Source organism: Condylura cristata, unplaced genomic scaffold (genome assembly GCF_000260355.1).
Source record: "Condylura cristata isolate star-nosed mole 26May11 unplaced genomic scaffold, ConCri1.0 scaffold00019, whole genome shotgun sequence".
Classification (NCBI taxonomy): domain Eukaryota; kingdom Metazoa; phylum Chordata; class Mammalia; order Eulipotyphla; family Talpidae; genus Condylura; species Condylura cristata.
In genome coordinates, this window is record NW_004567120.1 from 639,486 (window position 1) to 654,102 (window position 14,617).

The 14,617-nt window shown below is 39.2% G+C and overlaps 2 protein-coding genes across 7 annotated transcripts in view; both read right to left on the bottom strand.

The window, feature by feature from the left end:
- Positions 1-2,760, bottom strand: part of HDAC8 (histone deacetylase 8) — a 252,873-nt gene extending 250,113 nt beyond the window's left edge. For 4 of the 5 annotated variants that reach the window (XM_012727153.1, XM_012727154.1, XM_004685580.1 and 1 more), the window contains exons 1-2: positions 2,312-2,760; positions 1,696-1,748 (exon numbers count right to left, since the gene is read on the bottom strand). In XM_012727153.1, coding sequence (XP_012582607.1) covers positions 1,696-1,748; positions 2,312-2,536 — 278 coding nt within the window. In that variant the 5' untranslated portion in view covers positions 2,537-2,760. The remainder of the gene's footprint in view (positions 1-1,695; positions 1,749-2,311) is intronic. The other variant, XM_012727155.1, reaches the window with a different exon arrangement.
- A 4,249-nt stretch (positions 2,761-7,009) lies between these two features.
- PHKA1 (phosphorylase kinase, alpha 1 (muscle)) overlaps positions 7,010-14,617 on the bottom strand; it is a 98,598-nt gene continuing 90,990 nt past the window's right edge. For both annotated transcript variants that reach the window (XM_004685582.2, XM_012727232.1), the window contains 3 exons: positions 14,277-14,330; positions 10,731-10,931; positions 7,010-9,474 (listed from right to left, as the gene is read on the bottom strand). In XM_004685582.2, coding sequence (XP_004685639.1) covers positions 9,301-9,474; positions 10,731-10,931; positions 14,277-14,330 — 429 coding nt within the window. In that variant the 3' untranslated portion in view covers positions 7,010-9,300. The remainder of the gene's footprint in view (positions 9,475-10,730; positions 10,932-14,276; positions 14,331-14,617) is intronic.

A 14,617-nucleotide genomic window follows, 5' to 3' on the forward strand; every position in this document is an offset into this window, starting at 1 on the left:
TCTCTGGTGAATCCTCTCACCGCCCCTGCACCTCTGGCCTGTACCCCAGTTCTGTATGCATAAACAAGTAAATCTTTAAAAAAAAAAAAAAAGGTAACTCAAAATGTAAAAGGTATTGTATTTGGCCCCTTACACCTGCCTCTCAGAGGAAGGAGAGAAGTGGCAAAAAGGTTGAACATGGCTTCCCTCAGAAGCGCTTAACCAACTCCTCATAAGAAGTGAGAAATAGGAGTGACTGAGAGAATTCAGGGCCTTAAGGTAACAACCGGAATTACCATCTCTGAGCTCTAGTTTTCTATACCCCTACTTCTTATTTCTTCTTTCTGATTTCAACACTGCCATTAATTTTCTGTAGTTTTGCCACTCAAAGGATGGTCTGTGCACCATCCCCAGCAGCAGTGACACCTGGGAATTCATTAGAAAGGCAGAACTTCAGTCTTACCTTAGACCTCCAGAATAAGAACTTACATTTTAACAAGGTGATCCACAAGCACATTCAAGTTGGGAGAGCAATGACCTTGGCCACAGGGAAGTGGTAGTTTGTAATGTTTGCTGATGGGAACAAGGCCATGACTTTCTTATGAATGAATGTGGATTAATGTGACTATAAGAGGCTACTACTGTCACCTACCAGGCCAGAAGAATCCTGTGGCTTGGCCACAAAAGTGAAATAATGTCAGTATTCAATAATTCCCTGCTTAAAGAAAACATGTCTACACCCTCAGAGGTGATCAATCTGGCCATTAAAATTATTTTTTTTACTATTTTGGGGACCATGTTTCTCAGTTCTAGTAATCTCCTCTAATATTACCTTCTAGTTTTTTAACAAATATTTACTGAAAGCCTCCTTACTTAACAGCAAGGACATAGGAAAACTTTGCCTGGCTTTGATTTCCTGTTTGCCTTACAGTAATTTTTTTGAATGTTAAATAACTTTAATGGAAAGCATGTAGCTTTTATGTTTATCAAATGCATGGGTTTAAAATGGCTGAAAAATAATCTTCAAGCAGATACTCAATAAAGGAGTGTGATAATAAGGATAACATTTGCAGGCCTACTACACTGCTTTCTGGGAGAAAGCATATACCACACTAGGCAATCTAGACAGAAACTCACCTAATTGGCCAGGATATGTCACAAATAACCCTACAAGGGCAGGGTTATAATATTTACTCTTAAAGTGACAAACAACAAGCTCATTTAAAAAAAAAAATGAAGCACTACTCTCTCTGCTGAGTTCTGGCCTCGTTGTGGGAGTTTACTTTGGCTTTGACTTACCTTCAGGATCACTCATTAAGGTTTGGTGATAGTGATAGGGGTATCTAAAAGTCTAACTTAAACTCACACCCTTAAGTCCAGTTTGGAAACCCCCCACCAGAACGCCTCCCAGCTGAACACCCTTTTTTCCATCAGACAGGTCTTAATACCCAAACACATAGCTCAAAACCTCACGAAACACTTCACTTATCCCCTTTCTCTGCAAGCAACAAAGTGCCGTTTCTAATGGGTTTATCTGCTTGTGCTTTTTTTTTTTTCCACATTTTCTTAATTCTTCAAGTGCTTTCACCAAGATATAGGCAGATTACAAGCACTGTGAATCACCAAAACATTTTAAAGCACCATTCTCTCCCTAACTGGCCCCACTGTGAAATAGAATATTGAGGCTCAGGGCTCTGTTCAGGAAGGACGACTTACCTCATTTGCTTATGCAGAGCATATGCTTCAATCAAAGAATGTACCATACTGGCCTAAAAACATCAGCAAAATAAATAAATAAATAAAAGGCAGAAAATAGTCTCACACATGTTTAATTCAGCGAAATCCGGTAGACTGAATCTTTCTGAACGAAAGGAATCCACTTTTATAGCTCCTCTCCCTCTCTTTGTAGTTAAAATACACTGTAGGCAATATAGATAACAAAGTATCTGAATCACTAAAGCGGAAGCTACCCCCGGCCTTACCGCGGTGCAGGCACACTTTCCTCTTGCAGTTTCTTCTTCACGACTTCTGGGGTCCCTTGCAGTTGAAATACCATCCTCTTTGTGCCACCCCTTCCTCTCATACCCCCACCCCACCCCACACTGCCGGACCCCACCCCACCCTACCCGACCTCACCCCACCCCCACCAGTCCAACCGACGCCCCGATGAAAAACTGTGGCTCGTGAAACTAGATAGGGAACACCTCTTCTACCACCTGGTAGGTAAGCGACCCAATTTTCTACTGATTTCCCCCCAGATCGGTTTCTCCGGGTCCGAAAGCCCTCCGATTCCCACCCCAAAAGCCCAGTCTTCCATGCCAACCTCTCTTACCCGTTTGGGGACTTTGGCCAGGGAATCGCAAATGCTGACATATTCGGGACTGTAGATGTAAACCGGGGGTAGCTCTCGCCCACTGTCCGCGGGTTCCTCCGGCTCCTCCATCGTCCTTTCCCAGCCGCGCCGGAGCCCCAGTACGGATCCGGCGTTTTTCGGACTCAGCTCGGGCTCCAGTTCCTGCTCCTTTGCTCGGCCGCCGGGGTGCTCCCTGGTCAACATTCCCTCCTATTCTCGAGATTGTCAGAGAACATTGTCTTCGTTCCCCAACCAGTTGAAGGAATGCATAGGCCTTTCCAGGCCAGAACCCCTTCATTTAGTGACCACAGTTCAAAAACGGGAGGTCGGTTAGTACAAACACCCAAATAGCTGCCAATTAAGATCGAATATTTTATGGCACAAATATGCACGGTCAAAACTATCCTTGTTGCCCGACGGGGCCATTTGAGATGAGGTCAGACAGTTCCAGAGCATGCTGGGAAATGTAGTTTGAAGAGGGTTGAGTAGCGGAAGAGCCGGGCAGAATTACTAAATAGTCGTGAATTTGAGTTTTAGCGCTAAAAAATAAAAATCAGCCTCAACTCTATATGAATTGTTTCAACCTTCAAATACCCATATAAACATTTGACGATCAATGTAGCCACCAAGAGTCCAGCCCACCCATCTACATCGTGTTTTGCAAAGCTTAAACAGTAAGTTCTGTGCTGCAATTTTAATCCATTGTTTTTCACCATTAGCTATCCATGTCCATGTAAAATATAATAACCTAGATAATTTACTCTGGCAAAGCTGTAGAGTAAAGGTTTAACAGATATTTTCCATAATGTTTGGAAACTGCAGCTCCTCTTCCCTCCCTCCTTTTGTTTCTGCAGTCACATAAGGGTTAGGAAAATGTTAGTTTCAATGTGAAGGTCCATATTAAAGAATATCCTGAGAAGTGTGGAATTACCATCAGTATTTCCAGGCTGCTGGCGTCCATATGATCTGACACCAACTGCCCAAGTTTCCAAGTCTTACATCAATCTGAACTGCACCCTGCACACAATGCAGCATTCCTAATGTATAAAATCTAGCATACATTTTACTCGTGAAACATGTATTGCGCATTGTGATATGTGGCTTGGCTATCTTATCCCATTTCAACCTTGCAACAATGAAGGAGATTGTAATATACCCACTTTACAGAGTGAATCTAGAGAGAGAAAATACCTGTTTAAAGTCACACACTTAAAAAGCAGAAAATCAGGAATTCAAAATCATGTCTGCCTGACACTGAAACCTTTGAACATTTGCTCTACTAAATAAAATTTCTTCCTTCATGATGAATTTGTGTTACATCTAATTTTGTTCAACTCTCCATTTAAGTATACCCTCAATAGATAGCATTCTGGAAATATATTTTTTGTGATGTGCCCTTTAACTAGAATCTAAGCTCATGCTTTCGTATCATCTCATAGCAATTAGCTCAAATCTTTGCAAGCAATCAATCATTCATCAAAACAGTATCTGACACCTAAGTATAGCTGAGAACTCAATCCTTAAGATAAATTACAATTTGCTCTCAGAGAGTTTGCATTTTTTTTAATTGAAGGACTATTGGTTTACACCCTTGTGTTGGAGGAATATGCATTCTTATAGAGAAGATGAGACAAATACACAAATCATATGCAGTACAGTCAGATAATGAATGTAGGAGGCTTAAACTACTTAATAATTGGTACCTAACAAATGATAACTAGCCTTTTTCAGTGCCATATGAGAGGGTCTTAGTGAAATCACAAGATTTTGCTTGGTAGGAGCCAGGGGAGGGTACATTGTCTAGAATTTCCCCATCAAATTCTTTCTGCCCTTTCTCCATCTTTTATGGGTCGGTAAAGTTACCAACATCCAGTTTCCAAAGCCAGAAATCTGGAAGTATTTTGTATATCTAATTGGTCTTGAATTTATCTTATTGATCTACAATACATTCCCTTTTGCGGTCTCCAGAATGAGTTTCAAAAAAATAAAAATGAGATCATATCATAACTTAAAACCTAATCCATACAGTGGGACTCCCTGGTGGTACAAGGGTTAAGTCTCAGCACTATGAAGCTATCAGCAGCCACTCCAGCCAGGGAGTCAACCTACATAGCACAGCAGACCTCTCCTGTCTCTCCTGCTGCTCCCCTCGGCAGTGTAATTCAGTGGATCTGCTCCCCACTCTGTCTCTGGTGAATTCTTTCACTTCTGGTCTATACCCCAGTTCTTGGATGTATAAATAAAATAAATCATTTTTTAAACATTTTTTCCACATCATAGTGAAAAATTCTTACCTAGGGAGAGTGTAATTTTTGGAAATGCCTATTTGTAAGTATTAGGAGAAAACAGTGCCAGAAAGGAGGCCAAAAAAGGAAGACCTGGGTGAGAACAAGGTGAGAAGTTCAAAGACATTAATAAGAGAGCTACAAGGAAGAAATAGTAACAACATCATAGATTGGAAGAGTCAGACCCTTTACCAAGAAGAGTTCTCTGGTGCCCTATGAAAAAACAAACATTAAAGTAGATCAGGAAGCCAGATTGCAAAGATATAAGTAGTGAAGCCTAAACTATCAAGTGTAGCCTCCTCTTTGAAATAATTTGTGAAAGGAAGCAGTTAAAATATTGACTTGCAGACATGTCAGAGTCTAGGAATGATTTTTTTAGGGTAAGAGAAATGCATGTTTATAGACAGATGGGAAGGAGTCTCTGGGGCTGTAGAGCTGACTGGAAGCCTAGATCATGACAACTTGGCAACATACAGAGGACCTTCATAGCTAGGCAATGGAAAGAAAAGGGCAGGATAAAGACTGGCCAACTGACTTGCTAAATTCTAGACTCTAATGAAAATGTATTTTTCTATGTGCTCTGTCAGATCTAACAGTAGAACACTTCAACACGTGAACACTGCTTCCAAACTGAAACTGGCCAACAGTATCCTTGTTTGGCACCTAGCAAGATGATTCAACTCACAAGATGATTCAATTGTTGTGTGAGGCTCTGGAAGTGGCAGCACACTGCTGCAGCAAATGTCACTTGGTGCCTGGCTCCTGGCTCAGCGCTAAGACAGAGCATACACTATGCCAGAGGCCCCTAACTCCCCTAACCTCAATTTACACAGGTTTAATAACCATATGGTCATTAAATTGTGAAGTTAACCCTTTACAAAGCACTGCATTCATGGTTGGAGGACTAGAGATCAGACTGAATCTAGATTGTCTCTGAAGTTTACTGATACGGTAACCCTAGGAAAGTTCCTTGACTCATTTTCCTCAGCCATTACTGCTAACAGTACTTTAATTTTTGAACCTGCAAGGTCAGAATGGACTTTACAACTTCTTTTGGCTATCTCCCATACCTTCGCTTGCTTCACTTCAGAAGCAGGCAGAAGGAAAAGCAGATTGTGCATTTCACAATCTGCCCACTGATGTCTCAAGTGTACTGAACAGAACAACCTGTGTTTTCACAATACTAACACCTTGTGCTTGGACGGTGTCACTGTTTAGGACATGAACTCTACGGAGCCAGACTGGCTGGGTGCAAATTCCAGCATTAACACTTACTATTTGATTTTTCACTAACTGCTTAAATACCCAACACCACAGTCCCCTTGTCTATAAGATAGGGATGAAAATAGGATGTCTCACGTGGTAACTGTAAAGACAGATTAGGATGGTGTGTCAACTGCCTATATAATGAAATCTGGCACTTAGTAAGACTCAAACATTGGTTATCATTTGTATTTAGAACTATTATGCCAAATATTGCTTAATTTTGGGGGGTCTCCCTTTTTTCCCCACTCCTATTCTCACCCATATACTATTACTGCACTAGTAGTTTGAGAATAAGTACTTATATTTTAAGCTTAGCCTTAAAAGAAATCAGACTTCTGCTAAATATAGGGTAACCACATCATCCAAAGTGAGCCAATTTTGAGCATGAATGGCAGGGCATGCTATGGATAATTATAACAGGCATAAATGGCAAACAAAGACCTAAAGTCACTCACATTTTATAGGAAAGAAAGACAAAATATGTATTTATCTTCAGTGCATTAGTACAGGTATTTGGTGTGTGCAAAAATGGATGGTAGAAGTTGGTTTTTAGGGGGGGGGTGGTAGAAGTTTTATGGACTGTATCTAAGAACACAAATGTTGTCCCACCAGCTGCACAAAATTCATAAAATGTAGTAAAAACCCATTGAGAAGAGGATTGTTGATTATGGGCACTGTTTCAGCTGGATAAACCCCCTCACTATAAAAGGAGTCAATGAATAATATAAACAAGATTCTGTCAAATATTTGTAAGACTTAGGAGAACCAAGTGTTTTTAGGCCTCCAGCAGTACATCAGCACCATTTGCACATAATTATAATGCCGAGTAAAAATTTGTCTTATTCATCTGAATAGGCTCTCTAAAAACACCTATAAGCCCATTTGAATTTAGGGAGCCTAGTCTGCCCAGGTATGTATTTGAATGATAAAACTGTATTTCTTGACATGTATTATATAATGCATAATGTATATGTATATAATGAGACATACTATTCCATTTTGACACAATTAATGAGCTTTGGCTGTAGTATGTAGAGTACATACAAGAGCTATGAAATAAACTCCAATCATGAAAATATAAAATTTTTGCACACTGGGACAAGACTTGATTCAATCGAAACTTCTAAGTCTTTATTCTATTCTATGTTCAAAACATGAGTGCTTTAACAGAGTCCAATATGTCATTTAGTATCACATGCTTAAAATGAACAAAATACAAAATTTTTCTAAAACTAACATTGTTTTGGGGGGACAGTGATATACAATGTAGTAAACCCAGAGAAATGCAGCCATCAGTCTCAGTTCAGGCAACTTATCAGGGCGGCGGGGGGAGGTATGGGGTACTTCACTGGAGTCACTCCAGATATACTCCCCATGGTTGGGGTATGTTTGCAACCAGAGAAAAGAGTTTCACAACAGATTGTAACTTTTCTTTGTAAATGAGAGGAAAAAATCAGTCGGAAAATGACTTACTGTGTTTCCATTTGCTCTAAGTCACTGAAAAGGTTGGCCACCCTCTCCTTGTTTCCACTGTTTTCTATCACCCACTGTGCTCACTCATGCATGTGTTCTCATAAGACTGTCACTGATTCTGTAAGAATTGTTTCAAGAATTTCCCATTCCCATTCTTGAAGAAAAAAAATCTGAGGGAAAGGAGAGCACTGAAGTTGAAAGTTAGAATCTGAGTACAAATAGGGCAATTAGTAGTCTTTACACTCATAGAAGGGAAGGGAAGCACTATGGACTGAATGCTTATGTCCCGTCAAACTTCTTATATTAAAACCTTCACTAACGATGTGATGATATTTATAGAGTTGGGACTTTCTGGAGATAGTCAGTCATGCGGCTGGAGTCCCCACAGTGAGATTAGTACTCTTATAAGAGGAAGAGACTAAAGTTTTCTGTGCCATGTGAGGAAACAGCAAGAAAGTGTCTACCTGCACATTAGAAGTGGGGCCTCTGAGACACTGAATCTGTTGGCAACTTGATCCTGGACATGCCAGCCTCCAGAACTGTGAGAAATAAATGTTTCTTAAGCCACCCAGTCTACCATATTTTGTTACAGCAGTCTGAACTGAATGAGACAGAAAGTTAGGAGAAACATTCTTCAAAAGAGGCTACCTAAACACGGGACCAAGGAAGAAAACTGAAGGATTCTTCCTGAGCTCCATGTGTGTGAGCATGAGGACATGGCCATACCTTTGTCTCACACAACACTCATGTTTGCATACTTACTTGGTGTATCAGTTGTAGCTACAAGTAGTACAGACACCAGGACTACTTTCAGAAAAATTTCCATGTATGCTTAGACATATAAAACAAAGCAGGTGTTTTACAGATATCAAGACAAACAGAGACATGAATATGTAAATAAGGAAGTGAAAATGTACGTGAAAGAGTTTAAAAACTGTTGGGAAGGCAGGAGGATGGGAAGGGGAGAGGACTGCATATCGAAAAGGTGAGTGTGTGAATGAGACAGACTAGGCGAACATAAGAGTGCCCGGTAAAGTGCTATATACTAGACTGTTGGGCTGCTCTTTGCCAAAGACAAAGGTTTCAGTTATTCTCTGTGTTGCCTTTTGGCCCACTCTTCAGAGCTAAGACTTAAGTGTGCACAAGGATGTCTTTAGGGCACTAACCCACCTCTGACTCCCACTCTGCTCCCTGGGTTCATCACACCACACAGGCATCATCTCTTCTTCCATCTTATTCTCTGGACTTGGGCTTGGGGCTCCATTGCTCTGGGTTATTCTGCATTTTCGGATGCAACTACATCTATGAGTACCAGCAATCTTCACAAGATGTGATTTCAAGTGTTAATACCCAAATCCTTAAATATGCACATTGCATTAACATTTTTACTATTTCACCAAACAATGCTACACAGAGAGGTGTCCATCACAGTGTGAGGCAACATGTGAGTAAAAAAGGAAACCATACCCTGCTACTCTTTTTTTCCCCCAGGAAAACACATTTAAAATAGACATTCCCAACTTAAGGCAGCATAAACTCCAACAACTTGGAATTTATTTACTTGAAATAACCTCCCAAAACCACCAGAGGTCACACCAGAAAAAAAAACAAAACAAAACCAACTTTAGGAATAAGTTATTAATAGATACTCCCCAAATAGGAGTTGGAAAACGAAGTTGGTAATAAATCTAGAGAATAAAAACACATGCAAACTTTTATGAACCATGAAATAATTAAGGCCCACAGTGAATTGCCTGGATGAGCATACATCTTCAAGCAAGGCTTCACTTCTATAGCAGTTAGTTTCTCAGAAAAGTTTGTTCTTCTTGGGAGAGGTGGGATCAGAGTGGGAGTGATCAAGCAATCACATTTCAGTTTCATTTACAATCAACTGAGGCAAGAACCAGATGTCAAAAGGCTCCCAGAAGCTAAGGCCCGAAGGCCTCACTGCATGGCACAGATGCTGTGGGGCAGGAACTCCTGCACGTAGGTGGCGGCTGCCTTGGAGAGGTAGGTCATGGTGCCAAACCTGCCACTGGGTGCACTGTCGTACAGAAGAGTACAGATGCCAGAAGCGGGGTCCTTGGTCAACATGATATCATCTGCGCCAAGGGTTTTCTGTTTGGTTTTTAAGGGCGGGAGAACACAGAGGAAAGGAAAAATTACTAATCTTACTACCTGAAGTCCTGATCAGGATACCTCAGAGGCACATCCCATTCCCCAACTAATTAGCTGGATCCTACACTGTTTAGCCACGTTATGGACAAAATGGTAATTATAGGTTTCTACAAATGCATTTTTCACTAGACCTCAAAGTCATGTGAAGTTATTTTTAAAGTATTTATTGTTTAGAATTTTTCCATTACAATGAATTTTTGAAAGTTAAACATGACAGCTAATTAAACCAGTTTGCCTACTAAGAGTCAAATGTTAATACTTACAAATCACCCTGAATTCACCCTGGTCTGAATTCTTCTAGTATGGTTGCTTTACTGTGCATCATTTTATTTTGCATTTTATCGTTATTTCTTTCTAAGTCAACTGAATTCAGATAGACTGCAAACTTTTAAAACTAGATTTTAAGCATAAAACAGATCACATTTTCTAATATATAGACTAATAGCAATCTAGAAAATTTTAAATTAGGACTGTTCTAGAAAATCCTGGACACTTTATTTGTTTTGCACGCCTTCATAGTGTCTAACACCTACTACAAGTTTTGGAGATTATTCCTCTTGATGACAGCACAGATCCTACATCTTAGGTGTGTGTGTGTGTTTTATATTGAAATGCCATTCTTTTGTATTCTTGCTAGTGTTTTGACAGTATAGGCTCTCCTATATAAGGTTAGTCACACTACAGCACTCCCACCACCAAATCAGCCATAGTCCTTAATCTAGGGAACCACAGAAAACTTTTGATACATAGTTCACATTTTTAAAATATAGTTAATTTCCTAGAAGATTTGTTAGTAAGAAAAATGTAGAATTAAGTTTCATTTTGATAGGTAAGTAATATAGGTAAATAGCAAAAAGGAAAGAAAACAAAATGACTTCTTGTTTACTTAATTCTGCAGAAGGGATATGCTACCAGTAGTCTAATATCAAAGAGAAGAGAAGTTTAAAATATAAAGAGAAGTTTAAAATATGACCAAAGGCACAAAAGTCTCCTGAGCTCCAGACAGTTTTACCATCTAGCACAACTACAAAATGCATGGTGAAAGAAGGCATCCTGCAGCCTACTTCTGCAAAAAGAGCTCAGAGGTACTACTGGGGTAGTTCAGAAAAGAGCTATGGGAAAGAGGACACAAGAAAACAATCTTATCAGAATAATATGAGACATTTCGCTTTGGTAAAAACAATAGGCTTGCCTACCTGTTCTTGAAGGAACAAGTCGTTGGCAATATGCACTATTTTTTCTACAGCAATGATGCTTCCGATACTATGAATTTCAATATCTGCCAACATGGTAAGGACAAGGATGGCTTCAACCAGGAGTTGACGGTACTCTGGCTGAGGTACACGATTCAGAACAGATTCCACATGAACAGAGAATTTAATCTCGCCTGGAGTCATCTGTGATTGAGAAAAAGCACATCACTTCATAAAAGTCCATTCAAGGAGACATCAACCACCCATTCTACAAGGTGAGAAAAAAATTTGAGGCCAAGAGAGTGCTGCTTCAGTCCCTTTTGAAGAAAATAAGTCAGTTCAATCTCTATTCTTAATATTTGTTTATTTTATTTTATATATAATTTAAATCATTCTTCCATTTTATATAATTTTTGCTTTCTCTTCTCACTGAAATTCACTCATGTAATTCCAACCACCAATTCACCATCACCACAGTCCCTTGTGCACTTCCCACCCCAGCTTTGATATCTCGATCCCACTGCCTCCTGCGGTGTCTCTGATTTATAGTTGCCTGTTAACTTTGTTTTTTTTTTTAATTTATTATAATTATTTTTCCTGATCCCTTATTTGATTTGATCTTTTTGGAAGGCAATCTGACAATGCACAACAAGATTCAAAAATCTGTCAGTACCCTCTGGCCCATATTTCTAATAGTTCACCCTAAAAAAAATAATTGAAGAAAAAGGTTCTATGTATAAGCATTGTTTATGGTAGCATTAGTCACAAGTGTAAACTAGAAGTAACATAAACATAGGAATGATTGTATAAATAATGGTATTTCATGGTGTAGCAACTTCATGAGTTTTAATGGTCATTTAAAAAATAAATACAGGCCCTCCCTGGTGGCGCAACAGGTTAGGACGCAGCACTGCAAGCCAGTCACAGCGGCTTCAGTGAGAGTTCGATCCCCGGCCTCGGAGGTGAACAACATGGAATGGCAGACCTCTCCTGGCCCGCCCACTGCGCCCCTCAGCAGTGTACTTCATTGATCTGCCTGTTCTGCTCCCCACACTATCTCTGGTGAAGACTCTCACTGCTCTTGCACTTCTGTCTTGTACCCAAATAAATCTTTCTAAAAATTAAAAAATAAGTATAATGATTGTGGCAGATAAATGAAATAGCTAAGGAGAGATTAAATTATATATACATAAAAATGTACAAAATTATATAAAAATAAACTATTATATAAAAAATTATATATACATGATGATTAGATTTATGTAACCATGTCATACTGTTATATTAAAATGGGCATGAAAAAACTGATGTTATTTTAGAGTGAAGGGTACTTAGGTATCTTACTTCTTTTTGGTAGGAAGGGGAATAACTTTTGGTAAAATTTTACTGAGTAGCCCTCCCTGGTGGCGCAGCGGATTAAAGCACTGCACTAAGAAGCTTAAGCCACTTCCGCATGAGTTCGATCCCTGCCTGCCCCGGAGGTGACCACATGGCGCTGCAGACCTCTCCTGACCTGCCCACTGCTCCCCTCAGCAGTGTACTTCGTCGATCTGCCTGTTCTGTTCTGCTCCCCACTCTGTCCCTGATGAATCTTCTCACCCTCCGCATCTCTGGCCTGTACCCCAGTTCTGTATGAATAAACAAATAAATCTTTAAAAAAAATTTTTTTTACTGAGTATATATTTTACAGCCAAATTTGGGATTTAAAAACCTGGTTTTAAGTCCTATACTTGTCAGTTCTATGACCTTAATTAGTCATCATTCTAACTTTGTTTCCTTATCTGTAAATCAGAGACTACAATTCTTTGTTGAAGATCAAGTCAAAGAAAGAGTATAAGTACTTTAAACACTCTTATAGGTACCATTCAAGTATACATTATTACTAATTCTATCAACATTTCGTCTTGATTAATGGTAGAGAAAAGGAAAATAGAGGACAAAAGATTGTGTATTAGAGAAAAGGCAAGAACAAAGCCTTTCAAGCTTAGCCTCAGTTCACAAAGATATACAAAGAGCTGATAAAATTTAACAAAAATAAAGTGAGCAACCACCATCAAAAAATGGGCAGAAGAGCTAAAAAGACACTTCTCCAAAGAGGAAATGCAGACAGCCAACAGGCATATGAAAAATTGTTCAAAGTAAAACCACAATGAGATACCATTTCACACCAGTGAGAATGGCACAAATTAAAACAACTAGCAACAACAAATACTTGAGGATGTGGAGAAAAAGGAACTCTCCTACACTTCTGGTGAGAGTGCAAACTGGTACAACCATTATAGAAAGCTGTTTGGAGGTTTCCCAAACTGATAAAAATCAAGTTTCCATATGACCCAGAAATCCCACTCCTAGGTATCTACCCAACGGCCACAAAAACACTGATTCAAAAAGACACCTGCACCACCATGTTTATTGCTGCTTTATTTATGATTGGAAAGACATGGAAACAACCCAAATGCCCAAAAATAGATGACTGTATTAAGAGGTGGTATATATACATAATGGAGTATTACTCAGCAATCAAAAAAGATAAAGTCATGTATTTTGCAGCAACATGGATGGAGCTAGAAGGGATCATGCTTAATGAAATAAGCCTAAAGAAAAAGAAAAATACCAGATGGTTTCACTCACTGCAGGAGTGTAAGTGATGGGGGGGGTTAGGGGAGGGAGGAAGCAATGTAATAAAGTAAAAACAAAAAACAATGAACGACTATAAACCAGAGACATTTTATGGGGGGGAGGGGTGGAGATTACAACCGAGATGAACAAATACACAAAATGAAGAATTATGTGAAAAAGAAAGAAGGAAGTACATTAAAAAAAAAAAAAGAAAGAAAAAAGCTTAGCTTCAGTTTTCTACACCTACCCTTCCAGTCATTATCTGAAAAAACTCCAGTGATTTAAGAATTTTCTACTGTTCAATCTTACTATTCTAATTTGCCAATTCTAGTACATTGTTTGGTACAAAAGCTATTTCTTTATAATTTCTGTGTGACTGGGCCGAGTACACCATATGAACTGTTGTCTATGCCTGCAGTTCATGACAACATTTCCCAACCACGGTTATTTATCAGAATCATTGCAAGAATTTTTTTTTTTTGAAAGTACACGTGCTCAGCTTTCATTCGTGGAGATTTGAATGCACTAAATTTGAGATGGAAGCTCAGGTTACTCTAACATAAAGTCAGACCTAAGGTTTATGATCTAATAGCTTACAAGCATCCTACTAGATAAATAAGGGAATGCGAGGACGGGGACCTGAGAAGTCCATCATTCCAAGATTTCTAGTCCATATGCCTTCTCCAGCTAAGGAGCAACCATACAAGCCAGTCTAGCCTAACCAACCATTTAAAGAAGCTGTACTTACGTGATTAATGTAATATAAAATTAATACCTAAGATTGTCATTTTGTTGTTTAAAGCCTTCTTTCCTTTCTTCAAATGAATTTCAGGTTCAGTTGATTTATAAATGTACTGGTCTATTTTGAAAATTTATCATTGAAATATTTTAGCCAGACAAGCTACCAAAAGTGAAAGACTCCAATCTTACCTCTCTGGTGGTTGAAGAAGGAAGAACAAAACCTTCCACAGAAAGTCCATGACACTGCAAAACAGCAAAAGTATGTTGTCACCAAGGACATTAGGACAACTGGGAGATTATATGAAGACATTTAGTATTATTAAGTTTGTTCCATGGTATAGATGCTGAATAATCACAAGCCCCTGAAAGGTTCTGAGCCCAAGTGTCCTTACCATGGGGTTGTAATTCCTCTGTGACCAGAAGCAAGGCTGGACTACAGGACACTCAAAGTTTATCCAATCCATAGGGGAATGGAAGATCCACCTTCTAGGATAGATTAAGCCCAAATGTTGGGGACTACCAAGAGGATA